Here is a 14,751-nt window from a genome sequence, read left to right on the forward strand (position 1 = left end):
GGCTGGCCGCGACACTGCAGCCGGATGAGCCGCGTCAAAAATGAGCCATTTTTACAAAAACGTCCTCGTACCTTGTTCCAGCCCAGCCTCCCCCCTCCCTCTCTCCCCCAGCCCATCTGCCTCCCCCGCCCCAGCCACTGCCCAGCCGCTCCCCCCACCGTCAACCCCAACCAGCTCCTGCCTCCCCCCTCCCCACGCAGCCCTGCGTCCCCCTCGCGTCCCCCTCCCTGCTCCACCTCAAGGGCTGACCCCCTGCCAGGACCTGCCGCCAGCCTCTGCCTGCAGCCCCAGGTCTGCGCTACAGAGCTGAGCTGGTGAAAGGGGCAGGTGGATGGGGAAGGGAGGGGACGGCGGAGCTGTCCCCGTCCCCCCCAGTCCCACAAAACAAACACCCGGCCTGCTCCAAACCCCGGGCAGGGCTGGGGCTGCCCCTGCTGAGCTGCGCTCCCTGCATGGTCGCGTCCCCTCCAGGCCCTCAAGCTCGCTCGACAAAAAGGGGTCGCACCAGATGTGCATGCAGGGAGCGCGCAAGCGGCTCAGTCCAGCTTGGAGAAGCCCCCGATGGTCACTTTGCGCTCCTGCTTGTTGGCCACCAGCTCCTGGAGATGCAGGGCACCCCCTCCGATGAAGCAGAAGGCGGGGCAGACAGGCCCCGAGCAGTCCACGCCACACTCCCAGAGCTCACGGAAGGACACGGCGTCGTAGAAGCTCACCTTGCCCTGCTCGTAGTCCAGGCAGATGCCGATGCGCGGTGGCAAGGGCACGGTGCAGCCGTTGGGGTCACGAGAAGTGAGCGCCGAGCCATGCGAGAGCAAGATCTTGCCCATGCCGATGGTGAGGAAGGCGTAGGGCGGGGGCGCGTCCACCGTCGTGTCCTCTGCCCCGCTGTCGTGGCCGCTGTCAGGGTCGTACCTGCGGCAGGGGGACAGGTGAGGCCCGCTGTAGAGGCTCTACAAAGGCTGCCTCGCCACCTCCCACAGACCCACGAAGCCCCCCTGCGCCCCCACCCCGCTCACCTGGGGCTCACCACGTCCTGAGGCACCTGGAACCACTCCTGCAGTTTGCTCTCCAGCCCCACGCCCACCTTGACCAGGTAAGAGCTGGGATCCACGCAGCAGGCCCAGTAGCTCTTGCCCTGCGTGATGGCCACGTCCCCGATGACCAGGTCGATGGAGAGGTGGCAGCTGGTCATCAGCCGCTCCGCCGCGAACAGCATGGGGATGCCGGGGACGCTGCGCACGGCGCGCTGGTCCTTGCTGATAGCCAGCCGGTCCCGGTTGAAGCCCCAGCGGTTGTCCAGGAAGAAGTTGAGGACTGCAGGGAGGAGGAGAGCAGAGGAGGTGAGAAGGGGACAGTGAAAAGCCCGAGGGATGGGCTTTTTTTTTTGCTCCCTGGGGGCGTCCCCTCACCTGGGGCGGGCGGCGTGTGCAGGTAGATGTCCTCGCTGTACTCCCCGAAGCCAGCCTTGTTGCAGCCCTTCACCCGGAGCACGTAGACGCTGTCGGTGTCCAGGTACTCGACCAGGGCGCTGGTGCCGCGCACCTCCTCGCGCCGCTGCCACAGCTTCAGCCCTTTGGCCTTGGCGTCCGTCTTGCGGTACTCCACGGTGTAGTGCCAGGCGGGGGGCGAGTGCTGCGGCAGCCGCCAGCACAGGAAGATCTGGTCGTAGGCGTAGGTGCGCTGCGTGTCGATGACGGGGGCCTCGGGCACTGCGGGGAGAGGCACGGGGGGGGGGGGGCAGGCATCAGGCAGCATCCCCCCGCCGTGGGTGGGGAGGCGGCCAGACGCAGGGAGGGGGCATTCCGGACGGACGGACGCACAACCAGCAGGAGTCTAGGGGGATCTGGCTGCAGAGACTGTGTGTAGGCACCAGAGGGGGGAGAGAGTTGGGGAGACAGAGGAGCTGGCTGCTGTGAGGCTCCAGGGACCAGAGAGGCTGAGTGCAAGTCGGGGGGAGGGAGGGAGAGAGAGAGAGAAAGAAAGAAAGAGAGAGAGAGGATGGAGACAGCAGGAGAGGAGGAGGAGGAAGAGATGGGAATGGCAGAGTGGTGCGAAGATGCCAGCGTAACTGGAGCAGGGAGGCAGGGGTGGAAAGGAGACAGAAATGGGGTGAGGAGGGGATGGAGAGACAGAAATGGGGTGAGGAGGGGATGGAGAGACAGAAATGGGGTGAGGAGGGGATGGAGAGAGAAATGGGGTGAGGAGGGGATGGAGAGAGAAATGGGGTGAGGAGAGGGTGCAGAGACAGAAGTGGGGGTGAGGAGGGGATGCAGAGACAGAAATGGGGTGAGGAGGGGATGCAGAGGTAGAAATGGGGTGAGGAGGGGATGCAGAGACAGAAATGGGGTGAGGAGGGGATGCAGGGACAGAAATGGGGGTGAGGACGGGATGCAGGGACAGAAGTGGGGGTGAGGAGGGGATGCAGGGACAGAAATGGGGGTGAGGAGGGGATGCAGGGACAGAAATGGGGGTGAGGAGGGGATGGGGATGGCAGGAGGAGCTGCAGCAGATGGAGGGAGGGGGCAGAGAAGGGTGGCGAGCGCGGGCAGAGCCACCACCTGCCAGCACCAGCGGGCAGGACGGGGATGGTCGATGGCAGCGGAGTGGGAATGGGGCAGGAGTGGGGATGGAGGGATGGGACAGAGAGAGCAGGGGTGGCTCTGGGGCAGGGGAGTGACTTGCCTCAGTTACTTCGGTGACGATCAGCAGCGGCCGCAGCCTATAAACAAAGAGAGGTAGAAGCAGGTCTGAAAAGTGTTGCCAGCCGGTCCGGCAGGGCCCAGGCGGCACCTGCCCTGGTGGGGAAGCGCCTGCCCTGCACCTGGGGCAGCCTCCGCTCCGTACTCACCCTCCTGCTGCCCTTACCTCACACCACAGCCCTGCCTTTCCTGCCCCCTTGCCTGCAGCCCTGGCACAGGGCAGGGCAGGGAGCACTTTGGGGGCTGCTGGGGCCATTCCTGACAGGGAGGGGGGCCGGCAGATCCACGGGCGCCTGCCTGAGCGCATCCCTCTTGTGGCCGGAGCCGAGCTCTGGCTCCAAGGGAGGAGACGGGCGGGCACGGAGCTGCTCTGCCCGCAGGGGCTGCGCCTCCACACGGGCCGCAGCCGGTGCCGGGGTCCTGCTGCGGTTACCTTTGATGAAGGCCAGGTCTGTGAGCAGCTTCAGCTCCCTGCTGACATCCAGCTGGAAGTGGCTGAAGGAGGCCGTGGCTGCAGGTCGGAAGCTCTGCAGCGAGTCGGTGGCCCTGAGGATCCTGCAGCACAGGAGAGCGGGGACGTCAGGGCGGCACGCGAGGGCTGCCTTGGGCACCGGCCAGCCCCAACACTGCGGGGACACCCACGCGGGTCCCCGCAGCCTGGTACCTGTTGTGCAGCTGCTTGGCAGCCTGGACAAAGCAGGGGTGGTCGGTCTCCTTCAGCACCTCCTGGGCGTAGCCCACCATGCCCGAGTTCTCCAGCATGGCCTGGTGCTCTTGGATCTGGTAGTGCAGGCTGGCCAGCCGCTCCTGCTGGCACTCCTCGATGGCCTGCAGCAGGGATGCCCGCTTCTCCTCCAGCATGGAGCACAGCCCCTGGATCAGCTGGGACACCTCCTCCTTGGCCTGCGAGCCGTTCACCTGCCGAGCACGGCGCTGTCAGCGTGCTGTACGGCCCCCACGGGGCAAAGAGGGACCAGCCAGATGGTGCCAATCCCCACCTAGGGACTGCTCGGGGACCTTGTGCCCTTACCTCCGTGTGCTTCACCGTCTCCTCCAGCTCAGCAATCTGGGTCTGCACCGTGTCCTGGCTGCTCAAGATGTAGGCAAGGCTCTTTGTCAGCTTCTCCTGCAAGGAAGGAGGTTAGCCACCACTGGCCTCGTGCGCCCCCGACCTGCAAACAGAGCCCTCACCCCATCTGTGCTGCGAGCTCAGCTCGCACCCCTGCTTCCTCCCTGCCTCCCCGTGGGCGTCCTGACCCCGACTCAAGCGCGCAGCCCCGCAGCAGCCCTTACCCTGAGAGCCTGGTAGGCGCTGAGCACTGGCGTGATCTTGTGGCTGGTGTGAGTGCGTCGCACGCGGCAGAGCTGGCACACCAGCCGCTGGCAGGTCTTGCAGTAGTGAGTCACCTCCTCCTTGTGCTCTGGGCACATCAGACCCTGCACGGACACGAGGAAGCTCAGCAGAGTTTTAGGACCACCCCCCCCCAAGGGTCTCTCCCCAGCTCGTTTACTGCGGCACCCGGGGAACACCAAATAGCAAAGACCCCGATGGAGGAGGCCGTACCTTTGGGCGGAAGGTGAGCGTGGGCGGCGTGGGCTCGTGCTGAGCCTTCTGGGTGCCCCAGGGGTGGTAGAGTTTGAAGCACTCGTTGCAGAAGCTGGACTTGCACTCCGTGCAGCCCTTGGTGGCCTCCAGCTGCGGGGGCTTGCAGAACTGGCACATGATGGCGGCGCTGATGTTGATGGTCTGGCGGTAGCGCTCCACCACGCGCTCCAGGGTCAGGTTGCGGAAGAGGCTGCCGAGGCCCCGCTCGCCCAGGTCGATGTCCCGCTGGCAGGCTGGGCAGGGGAAGCTGATGGTCTGGGGGTGCACGGTGCCCCGCTTCCGCCCCGGGTAGGTGCCGAACCCTGCAGGAGGCCGGGGAGGCGTCACGCACAGCCCAGCACCCCGCGGCTCCTCGCGGCCAGCAGAGCCCCTCCGCCCCCCGGCAGCGCCGTCCCCGTCCCCCCCACCTGACTTCAGGAGCCGGTCCAGGCGGTCGGGTTTGGGGACCCCCCTGCGGCCCAGGCGCGGGCTGCGGGTGGCCGGGGTGGCGGCGGGCGAGGAGGGCTCGGAGGTGGGGTCGCAGCAGAGGTAGCCGTGCTGCAGCAGCACCTCGCTGGCGCAGACGTGGCAGACGTTGTGCATGCAGGGCAGGGCCAGCGGCTGCTTGTACATCTCCTTGCACACCGGGCACACCAGCTCCCGCTCCATGTTCTTCATGCTGGTCTGAGGAGAGAGGGGGAGAGCGTCACCGGGCGCAGCCAGGATGGGGACCGGGACAGGATGGAGACCGGGACCCGGATTAGGACTGGGAATAGGGCCAGGATAGGGACCGGCACTGAGATCAGGATCAGGGCCAGGAGCAGAACCAGGATAGGGCCCAGCACCAAGACTAGGATTAGGGCCTGGGTAAGGACCAGCATCAAGGCCAGGATCAGGGCCAGGACCAGGACCAGCACTGAAACCAGGATCACGATCTGGATCAGGACCAGGATCAGGGCCCAGCACTGAGACCAGGACCGGGGCCAGGATCAGGGCCAGGACAGGGACTGGCATCAAGGCCAAAATCGGGGCCAGGATCAGGGCCAGGACAGCGACCGGCATCGAGACCAGGCCCAGAGCCAGGACGGGGACCGGGACCTGGATGTGGGCTGCGGCCAGCACCGGGATCCGGTCCCGAGTGGGATCAGCCCCAGGACCCCAGCACGGCACCGGGACACCCCCGGGCCCTCCCCGCCCCGCTCCCCGCAGGGTCGCCGAGCTCTCAGCATCCCGGGAGGCCTCGGGGGGCGCTCCCCGGTGCCCGATGCGCCCCGCCCGGGGCTCGGCGAGGGCCGATCCGCCCCCCCCGAGGCCCGGTGGGGAACGGGGTCGAGGCAGCGAGGCCTCTCCGCGGCCCTCGGGGCCCTCAAGGACACCCCCGGCCGCCCCCCCACGGGGCCATCGCGGCCGCCCCGGCCCCGCCACCGCCCCGCCGCGTTGCCATGGCGACGCCGGTCCCGGGAGAGCCCGGCCCGGTCCCGCTCGGTCCCCGCCCGGTCCCCGCCGCCGCTCACGCTGATGCGGACGAGCGCGTCCATGATGGAGGTGAAGGTCTGCAGGTCCTCGCCCTCGGCCATGGCTCCGCGCCCGGGGCCGGTGCCGGTGCCGGTACCGGCGGCAGCAGCGGCCGCCCGGTTCTGCTGCAGGGAGCGGCGGAACCGGGGGGAGGGCGGCGGGGGGCGGCGGCGCGCATGCTCCGAGGGACCCGCCCCGGAGAGGGGGGGGCGGCGGGGGGCGGCGGCACCGGGCCGGTACCGGGACGCCCCCTCCGCTCCCCGGGGCGGCCCCCGGCGGCTCCCCGCGGACGGCAGCGCGGCGGCCGGGCCCGGGGCCGGCAGCGGAGCCGGGAAGGGGCCGAACGGAGCCCGGAGGAGGGATGGGGGGTGGGGAGGAGGGGGCCGGGTACGGGGGAGGGGGGCGGCCGCGCCCCCGCCCGGTGCCCCGGGGCCTCCCCGCGCTCCGCTCCCCGCCGCCGGGGGGGCGCGCGCGAGCGGCGGGGCCCTGCAGCGCCGCGCCCGGCCGCTAGGGGGCGCCCGAGCGCCGGCCGAACCCCGCGCGGGGGCGCGCCTGAGAAGGGCGCGTGCCCGCGGCTGCCGCCGTGTGGCTTTGTGGGGGGGGTGGGGAGCGCGCAGGGCGCGTGCGCGGGTCCGGGGCGCGCCTGCGCAGTGCGGGGGGAGCGGCGGCGGCGGGGCCGGGAGGGGAAGGGGCCGGGGGGCGACGCCGCGGGGCATCATGGGTAACGGGAACGGGGGGGGGGGGGGGGGCGGGCACCGGGGCCTGAGGGGCGGGGGGGGGGGCACCGGGGGGGGCTGCAGGGGGCGGGGGTGGCTTTGGGGGGGGCGTCAGGGGGCGACCCGGGCCTCGAAGGGGGGTTCAGGCACCGGGACCGGGGCCTGAGGGGCGAGGGGGGCCCCGTGGGGGGCGGCTGCAGCCCGGGGGAGGCTGCAGGGACCGGGCTCGGGGCCTCGGGGAGCGGGGGACGCCTCGGGGGGAGGTTCAAGGGGTGATCGGGGCCGGGCGGGGGCTGTAGGGACCGGGACAGGGGACGGAGTGGGGGGGGGAGGCCTCGGGGGGGAGCTGCAGAGGGAGACTGGGGCCCTGGGGGGGGTCAGGGGGCAATGAGAGGCTTGGGGGGGGCTGCAGGGGGCGATCGGGGCCTGGGGGGGGCTTCAGGGGGTGATCAGGGCCTTGAGGGGTCTTTGGGGCCCGGCCCCCCGCCCTGCTGAGCCGGGGCCATGCTGCAGCCGTAGGCACGGGCACGTCGCTGGCGCTGTCGTCGCTGCTGTCGCTGCTGCTGTTCGCCGGGATGCAGATGTACAGCCGGCAGCTGGCCTCCACCGAGTGGCTCACCATCCAGGGCGGGCTGCTGGGCGCCGCGCTCTTCGTCTGCTCCCTCACCGTATCCTTTGGGGCCACACGGGGAGCGGGGCTGGGGAGGTGGTTCCCGGTTCTGTGCCTTAACCCCCTGCGCAGGCCTTCAACAACCTCGAGAACCTGGTGTTTGGCAAAGGCTTCCAGGCCAAGATATTCCCCGAGAGTAAGTGCCACCAGCGGGGAGGGGAAGGCGCTGTCGGCTGTGGGTGCTGGGCGTGCAGCCCCACGTTCGGTTTGCAGAGGGCACGCAGCGCGGCTCTTCCCAGCGGGTGCTCTGCTTCTCCGGGCACCTCGGCATCCCAGCCACCAGCTAGGGGAAGAGCCCATCCTGCTGTTCCCCTCTGTGCTTTACGTGGGTTTGTCTTGCCGCGTTGCTGAGGTTCTCAGGAGGGGCTGCACAGCTGATGGAACGGCGTGGCTGCATTTCTTTTCTCTCCTGTTTTTCCCTGCAGTCCTCACCTGCCTCTTGCTGGCTCTTTTTGCCTCCGGCCTCATTCACAGAGTCTGCGTGACCACCTGGTAAGACCAGAGCCTGGCCCGGAGGGTGGGGAAGCAGCTTGTCACCATCTGGGGCAGCTGCCAGGGGCCCTGGTGGCTCGTGCTCCCTGTCGGTGGGGCCAAGGCTGGCCGGGAGCACCTGGGGTGAGCAGTGCTCGGCCCTGCAGCACAGTGGGAGCACGGGGTTGCTGTCAGTTTGGCCTCAGCCTATTCCTTCCTGCCTGCAGCACAAGGGCCGCAGCTGAGTAACCTCTTCTCTTGTTTACCTGCAGCCTCATCTTTTCCATGGTCGGTCTCTACTACATCAACAAGATCTCCTCCACGCTCTACCAGTCCGCAGCGCCCGCGGCCGTTCCCACCAAAGCCCCTGGCAAAGGCAGGAAGAGGAATTGATGTCCCGGGGCCCCTTCCCGGGGCAGCTCCCTCTCCTCCAGCCTGGGCTCGGACTCTGGGCCGGGCAATAAAGCCGTTTCTTTGTAGCTCCTTGTCTGCGGCTGCCTCAGGGTTGGTTCCTCAGCACCCGGGGGTCCCCTCCTCATCCCCCCAGCCCCCGCTGCCGGTCCCGCCCGCTGCTCCCGGTGCCCTCGGGGCTCGGTGCCCGGCCGGGCCCGTGGGAGAGCCGTGCCGGGCCTGCTCCCACGCCGGCCCCGCGCCCCCCGCCGCGACCGGACACGGAGGAAGCCAGGTGCTTCCTGCGGCCGGGCCCGGCCCCGGCGGACAAAGCGCGGCGCTTCCTGAGCCGGCCCCGGGCCGGGCCCCGCCGCCAGGGGGCCCCGCGGCGGACTACAACTCCCGGCGTGCCCCGCGCCTCACGCCGCGCCGCGGTGACGTCACTGGCGACGGGGAGAGCAGCGCCGGGCCTGGGAGCGCTGCAGGTGGGGGGGGGGGCGGCCCTGAGGGGAGGAGGGGGGGGGGGGAACCGGGGCCGGCCCCGGGGGCACCGGGAGGGAGCGGGGCCGGTCCCGGGGGCTCGGCGCCGCCCTCACGGTGCCGTCGGTGTCTCCGCAGGCCGCCATGACCAAGCTGGCGCAGTGGCTGTGCGGCCTCGCCCTGCTGGGCTCGGCCTGGGCCGCGCTGGCGCTGTCTCCGCCGGGGCTGCGGCTGCCGGCGCCGTGCCGCCAGGCCCTGCTGCCGCTGCCCGTCTACCTGCTGGTGGCCTTCGGCTGCTACGCGCTGGCCACCGTGGGCTACCGCCTGGCCACCTTCAACGACTGCGAGGAAGCGGCCGCCGAGCTCCGGGAGCACATCAGCGCGGCGCGGGAGGACCTGAGGCGGAGGGGGCTGCGCTTCTGAGCACAATAAAGACGACAAAGTGTGCTGTACTGGGCTGTACCGGGCCGTGCTGGGCTGTACCGGGTCATATGGGGCCGTGTTGTACCGTACTGGGCTGTGCTGGGCTGTACCGGGCCATACTGGGCAGTGCTGTGCTGTACCAGGCTGTGCTGGGCCGTGCCAGGCTGTACCGGGCCTTGCTGTGCTGTACAGGGCTGTGCTGGGCCATACCGAGTCGTACTGGGCCATGCTGTACTGTACTGGGCCGTGCCAGGCCATACTGGGCCATACCGGGCCGTGCTGTGCTGCCAGGGGAGGAGAAAGGGGGCCCCGGCCTGTGCTGTGCCGCCCTGGTTGCAGGCAGGGGGTGGCCCCGGTGCTGCTTTGGGGCTGCTCCCTGCCCTGCCCGGTGCAGCCGGGCTCCAGCTGTCTTTACGCGGGCTCCAGGCAGAGCAGGGCGTCCGCTCGGCCCCCCCGTCGGCACCCACCCCCCTCGGCAGGTGCTGCAGGGAGCCTGCGCCGGCCCACCCAGCCTCCGAGCATCCCCGAGCTCGGCTGCACGGGCAGGGCTGCGAGGTGGGGAGGGCAGGATCGGGCCCTGCCTCGGCAGCCCGCGGCGCTGGGTAGCACTGCGGGCACGGCGCGCTCCCGGCAGCCCTTCAGATGTGGTTTGCGCCGTCAGGTGGGAGCTGGAGAAGAGTTGGCCCGGCCCTGCCGGCCTGCTGCCAGGGGAAGGAGGAGAGAGCGTGGCTGGGTGGAGCGGCTGGCGCAGCCTTTAAAATGCAGAGTGCCCAGAGCCTGTGGTCTCCCCCAGCCTGCTGGGGCGGCGCGGCCCATGCCGGGGGGGCTCTGCTCCCCGATGCCGGCGGAGCAGCGACTGCGGCTGCTGCTCTGCCCCACGCCTCCTCGGGGAAAATGGGACGCAGGTGCTCCGGAGCCACGTGTGGGGCTCCTGCGGCAGGGCCGTCCCTGGCGCGCCGGGGGGAGCCCTGGGTGGCCTCGGTCCGGGGGTGCTCCTGTCTGGGGGTGCGCGAGAGCCGCGCTGCCGGCCCGGCTGGCGGAGCCGCGCTGCCGGTGGTGACGCATGCTGGGGCCTGCCTCGCTGGCAGCCTCCCCGGCTTCTTCGCATACCAGCCGAAGGACTTTCTTGTTTTTTTTAATTATCGGCTGCGCATCCTTCTGCAAAAAGGAGCAGTTGGTAGCATGAGGGAGGACTCGGGCTAATTAGCAGGAGCGACTAATTAGCTGTTTCCTGAGCAACAGTGGCAGCTCGGAGCGGGGTGGGCGGCTCCCGCAGCCCCGTGCCCGTGTGCGGCCGTTTGGGGGTGGCAGCCCCTCGGCTTCAGCGCTGCCTTTACTGGGCAGGGAGCGCAGTGCTGGCGTGGCACGAGGCCGGGAGCCCTCGGCGGGCTCCCTGCAGGCTGGCAGGTAGCAGCACGGCCCCGGCTTCTCCCTGCACGGGCACGTGCCCGCTGCAGGCGCTCGCGTAGCCGGTGGCTGCTCTTGCTCACCTCCAGCCTCACGAGCGGGGCTGCGTCACGGCCGCTCGCGGCACACGCCAGCCGGAGTGACCGGTTGGCAGCCAGGTTTCTGCTCGCTTGCGTCACCAGGAAAAGCTGCCCTGTCCCCCCCCACGTTCCTCCCGGGCCACGAGCTGAAGCCCCAGTGCCAGGGCAGCCAGAGCAGATCGGTGGCTACAACCAGGTAGGAAAAGCATCTGCGGGGCCCCGGGGAGCACAACCCCATGGGGGAGTCCCGAGGGCAGAAACACCTGCACTCGCAGCTGGAAAAGCCAAGGGGAGCCCAGCAAAGGAGCTTCCTCAAGGGCTCGGACCCCGCGGGCCACAGCAGCAAGACGCAGCACGCCCCGCAGTGCCGCAGCACAGCTGGAGTTCATCTTTCCCTCTCCTATCCCTGCTCTGTTGCTGGCGTGGCGGGGCCGCTGCGGCCGTATTGATTTTTCCCAGGACACGTCGCAAGGTGTGAGCGAGCGTCTGAGCCCACGAGCGCGGCCAAATTCCTCGTCAACACTTCCTTAATCCGGGCTGCGTCAGCCGGGCTGCGGCCGTGCCCACGCCGAGGGCCTCCCGGGAGCTGGCAGGGCCGGGGCTCCTCGCCGCGCGGGGCTGCCGCCACCCCGGGCCCCTGGTTTTGCACGGCTCCGGCATCTGTTGTGTAACTTGGTCACCCGCGCTCGCTCCCGTCCATCTGCTGATGCGCTTGCCTGATAACTTCATTCCAGATCATTGTTAATTCATTAATTGAGCTTGGGTCGACGCCAACGGCTGCCTTGATTTGATGCGCACACTCGAGCGTCGTGGTTTTAGCGAGGATTTTAATTGATTTTAAGTTTGCTGGCATAATGGGCGGTAGCAAGCCCTGTGTCCGTGCTACGGAAGGGACTTTTCTTTCCACTCCGTGACCGGTGTCCCTGTGCTGCTGCTTGGGGAGGTCGGAGGAGCTCCCTCAGGCAGCGCTGCCTTCCTCCGTGCCCCGCTCCCTGCCCCTACCACCCAGTGCTGCTGCCCACTTCCTGGGCTGAGGCTGGAGCCCCCTGTGGGGGCTTCCTGCACCCCATGGGCAAGTGGGTGCTGGTGGATGAGGAGCTGCAGAGCTCAGAGGGTGTCAGGATTAGCCCCAGCATCCCGAGGCCAAAGTGCTGTGGGGACAGGAGCTGTGCTGGCCCCGGCACCCAGCACAGCCCAGAGCGGGAGGGGACGACAAGCAGGCGCTGGGAAGAGTCTGCGATTTATTAAAAGGCACTTCGAGTCGTACAAAAGGGGGCTGCCCCCCCAGCCCGGCGCTGGGGCAGGGCCTGGAAGAACATCACGGGGACGGGGGCAGGGGAAGCCCGCCACCCCCAAGGCATCGCTGCGAACAAACCAACCACCACTGCAGGAAAAAACGGCCCCAGGGACAACGGAGAGGAGCTGCCAGAGGGCAAACCGCGGCGGCAAGGGACTGAGGTGTCCCCACAGGGCCCCAGTCCTGCTGGGTGCCCTCGGCCGATGGGGACGCCCTGGTGTCACCCAGCAGGAGCTGGCCACGCTGCGGCAGCAGGAGCAGAGTGGCGAGCCGGGGGGGCCTCCCTTGGTCACCAAGTGTCTGACACTGGCCTGGCTCCAGGGCTCCAGCACCGGCAGGACCCCCTCAGGCGTGCAGGGGTCTGTAGGGATTGTCCCGGCCCGGGGCGTAGCGCCAGAACAGCCAGAGCCGCACGACGCTGGTGACGATGCCTGGCACGTTGGGGACCTGCGGAGCACACGGGGCCGGGCGGCGTTACCCAGCTCGCGGTGCTGCTGCTGCCCTCCCCCGCGCCACCAGCCCCGCGTCGCCGGGGGAGATTTATTGGCCTTATCCCATCTAATTAATTAAAATCAATACTCATCTCGCCGAGCCTAGTCACGGGCTCTGCTGTGTGACACACGCGACGCCGGACGGGGTCCGGCCTGGTGCCAAGCGCCCCGCTGAAAGGGGCTGGAGACGGGGGGGGGGAACCCACAGCAGCCCCCGGCCTCCCGCTGCCCCCAACCCACCATGATGTACAGGTCTTCGAGCCACAGCCCGTACAGCGTCCAGCTGCTGGAGGCCAGGAAGGTGGTGACGGTCAGGGGGAAGGACAAGCAGCGCGTCGACCTGCTCCGGATCACCTTGTTCTGCGGGGAGCGAGGGGCTGGCCCGGTGCCACGCAGCCCCCCCGACACCTCCCCCGGTCCCACCCAGCTTTACGCACCAGGTCGGCCAGCGGCGAGGCGTACATGACGATGGTGAAGGTGCTGCAGAAGAGCCCCAGGTGGCTCCGCCGGGTGTCCTCGTCGGTGACGTAGCAGGTGAAGTAGCCATAGGCCGCGGCCAGCAGGGCCAGGACCATCAGGACCTTCAGCAGCACCTGACGCTGCGGCACACAGCGCGGGGCTGTCAGCGTGGGGGTCCTCTGTGCCCCCCCCGACCCAGCCGGGCCGGCACCCACCTTGGTGGGGCTGTAGTAGAAGTACACCAGGATGTAAAGGCTTTGCAGAGTGGCCCCGATGCCGTTGACGATGATCAGCGTCCGGTCCAGCTTCAGGCACCCGTACCCCAGCCAGCCCAGGTTGCTGCGGGATGAGCGGCACAGGCGCTGCTGGAGCCTGGGGGCTCCTGCCTACGCCCACCCCCGAAATTCAACCCCCCGGCCCCAAAAGGTTGTGCCCCCTGCGTACTTGGCATCGGTGGCGAGGAAGGGCAGGAGCTGGATGTTGTCCACGCTCTTCGCAGTGATCATCCAGCGCAGGTCAGACCTAGGGCCGGGGGGGGGAGAGGCTTCCTGGGTGCCCAGCGCCACGGGGAGGCTCTACAGCATTGGGGGGGGGCTACAACCTTAGCCCCATAAAATACCACCAGCCCCCCCTCAGCAGCTGGGACCTTCTCTGCGTTTCCTCCCACCCCCCAGTGCCCCCCTCCTGCACCCTCAGAGCCCCCACCTGACCCTGCACGCCCGGCCTTCAGCCTGGAGCCCCCGGCCCCCCCCCAGCCCGCCTCAATACCTCCCGCACTGCACCCACATTGCACCCCCACCCCCCACTGCACCCCCAGCCTCTTATCGCACCCCCCATTGCCCCCCCCATTGCACCCCCCCCCATTCCATTGCACACCCCCAGCCTCCCACCGCACCCCCCTATCCATTCCCCCCCCCCAGCCTCCCATTCCCCCCCATTCCCCCCCCCACCCCCCGCACCTCCCATTCCCTCCCCGCCTCCCCCCGCCCCGCCCCCAGCACCCCCCCCCGGCCCCCCGAGGCCCTCCCTTCCCCCCCCCCGTTCCCTTCCCCGTCCCCCCCCCGCCGCCCCCGGTTCCCGGCCGCTCACAGCCCGCTGCCGAACATGCCCATGGTGAAGAGGAGGCAGGCGGCGGCCAGCACCGGCTGCGGCTCCATGCTCGCCGCGGGCACCGGGAGCCGGAGGGGGGGGGGAAAGAGAAACGGGGGGGGGCGGCGCTGCTCGGGGCGGGGCGGGGCCGCACTGCCGGGGAGGGACCGGGAGCAGCGGCCCCGGGTGCGGCGTGCACGGGACACGCGGCTCTGTGTGTGTGTCCCCCCCCCCCCCCATCTTCCAGGATTAGGGTCACAGCCTTGTGACCCCCCCCAGCACCCCGCCTCCCCCCTTCCTGGGGTCCCAGGATCCCCCTTTCCTACAGCTCCCACCCCACAGCACCCCCTCTTCCCCAGGGTCCCCCAGTTTCTGGGTTCCAGATCCCCCCCATTGACTACCACCCCCAGCAGCTCAGGGGGCTCCAGCTGAACCCCAAAACCCACAGCCCCCCCCCCATGTCCCAGGGAAGGGAATTGCTCCCCAGCCCTGGAGGACTTTGCACCTCCACCTGAAACCAATCCCGGCACCACTCCATGGGACACCTCCCCCTGCAGAGCCTTGTGCAAACACCAATTAACTAATTAACCCCCCCAGGAGCCATTCCCCCTCCCAGGTACAGCCCCCAGCACAGGGGACAGGCCCTTCCCCCCCCCCCTCCACAATACTCAGGCATAATCTCAGTTATTTATTCAAGACAACCGTATAAAAATTCCAGTGTTAGAAAGCTGTACAAAGCTGTACAAATCGAGGCAGGCAAAACGGCCTCTGTGCTGGCCCAGGCAGGGGGCTTGTGCCCCTCCGGCATCAGGTGGGGGGAGCTTCCTCAGCCCCCCCACCCAAGAGAGGGGACGCTGCTGCAGCCGCTGTCCCCCCCCCCCCGACTCCGCTCCGCCGCCTGCCTGGCATCTCGAGCACGTCCAGGCTCCTGAAGCCAGCCCCAGGGCACGGCCGCAGCTGGGCCAGCACCGTGTCCCTT

The 14,751-nt window shown here is 69.2% G+C and overlaps 4 protein-coding genes across 4 annotated transcripts; 2 read left to right on the forward strand and 2 right to left on the reverse strand.

Moving 5' to 3' along the window:
• Nucleotides 1-466: 466 nt before the first annotated feature.
• TRIM46 (tripartite motif containing 46) lies at nt 467-4,965 on the reverse strand. Its single transcript, XM_032204513.1, has 9 exons — nt 4,713-4,965; nt 4,264-4,607; nt 3,993-4,136; nt 3,730-3,825; nt 3,364-3,617; nt 3,133-3,254; nt 1,410-1,709; nt 1,017-1,314; nt 467-912 (listed from the first exon to the last, which is right to left on the reverse strand). Exons 1-9 carry the CDS (start codon nt 4,960-4,962, stop codon nt 537-539), a joined length of 2,184 nt encoding a protein of 727 aa, XP_032060404.1. The 5' UTR covers nt 4,963-4,965; the 3' UTR covers nt 467-536.
• A 1,522-nt stretch (nt 4,966-6,487) lies between these two features.
• On the forward strand, nt 6,488-8,135 carry KRTCAP2 (keratinocyte associated protein 2). Its single transcript, XM_032204502.1, has 5 exons — nt 6,488-6,520; nt 7,029-7,183; nt 7,258-7,321; nt 7,611-7,677; nt 7,929-8,135. The coding sequence occupies exons 1-5, from the start codon at nt 6,517-6,519 to the stop codon at nt 8,047-8,049; spliced, it is 411 nt and encodes a 136-aa protein (XP_032060393.1). The 5' UTR covers nt 6,488-6,516; the 3' UTR covers nt 8,050-8,135.
• Nucleotides 8,136-8,483: 348 nt separating this feature from the next.
• DPM3 (dolichyl-phosphate mannosyltransferase subunit 3, regulatory) lies at nt 8,484-8,979 on the forward strand. The gene is made up of 2 exons (XM_032204603.1): nt 8,484-8,531; nt 8,665-8,979. The coding sequence occupies exon 2, from the start codon at nt 8,671-8,673 to the stop codon at nt 8,947-8,949; it is 279 nt and encodes a 92-aa protein (XP_032060494.1). The 5' UTR covers nt 8,484-8,531; nt 8,665-8,670; the 3' UTR covers nt 8,950-8,979.
• Nucleotides 8,980-12,011: 3,032 nt separating this feature from the next.
• SLC50A1 (solute carrier family 50 member 1) lies at nt 12,012-13,807 on the reverse strand. Its single transcript, XM_032204566.1, has 6 exons — nt 13,773-13,807; nt 13,128-13,205; nt 12,899-13,022; nt 12,662-12,823; nt 12,465-12,584; nt 12,012-12,180 (listed from the first exon to the last, which is right to left on the reverse strand). Exons 1-6 carry the CDS (start codon nt 13,793-13,795, stop codon nt 12,079-12,081), a joined length of 609 nt encoding a protein of 202 aa, XP_032060457.1. The 5' UTR covers nt 13,796-13,807; the 3' UTR covers nt 12,012-12,078.
• Nucleotides 13,808-14,751: the final 944 nt, after the last annotated feature.

This window comes from Aythya fuligula, chromosome 28 (genome assembly GCF_009819795.1).
Source record: "Aythya fuligula isolate bAytFul2 chromosome 28, bAytFul2.pri, whole genome shotgun sequence".
Taxonomy (NCBI): Eukaryota; Metazoa; Chordata; class Aves; order Anseriformes; family Anatidae; genus Aythya; species Aythya fuligula.

Bases quoted from the DNA above. Each gene is read 5' to 3' on its own strand.
- TRIM46 (XM_032204513.1), bottom strand. From the start codon at position 4,962: ATGAAGAACATGGAGCGGGAGCTGGTGTGCCCGGTGTGCAAGGAGATG. The intron at 3,255-3,363 runs GTACCAGGCTGC...CCTGTGCTGCAG, and splicing joins GCCAAGCAGCTGCACAACAG to GATCCTCAGGGCCACCGACT. The intron at 1,315-1,409 runs GTGAGGGGACGC...TCCTCCCTGCAG, and splicing joins GCACACGCCGCCCGCCCCAG to TCCTCAACTTCTTCCTGGAC.
- KRTCAP2 (XM_032204502.1), top strand. The intron at 7,322-7,610 runs GTAAGTGCCACC...TTTTCCCTGCAG, and splicing joins GGCCAAGATATTCCCCGAGA to TCCTCACCTGCCTCTTGCTG. The intron at 7,678-7,928 runs GTAAGACCAGAG...GTTTACCTGCAG, and splicing joins AGAGTCTGCGTGACCACCTG to CCTCATCTTTTCCATGGTCG.
- DPM3 (XM_032204603.1), top strand. From the start codon at position 8,671: ATGACCAAGCTGGCGCAGTGGCTGTGCGGCCTCGCCCTGCTGGGCTCG.
- SLC50A1 (XM_032204566.1), bottom strand. From the start codon at position 13,795: ATGGGCATGTTCGGCAGCGGGCT. The intron at 12,824-12,898 runs GTGGGTGCCGGC...TGTGTGCCGCAG, and splicing joins TCTACTACAGCCCCACCAAG to CGTCAGGTGCTGCTGAAGGT. The intron at 12,181-12,464 runs GTGGGTTGGGGG...TGTGCTCCGCAG, and splicing joins TCGAAGACCTGTACATCATG to GTCCCCAACGTGCCAGGCAT.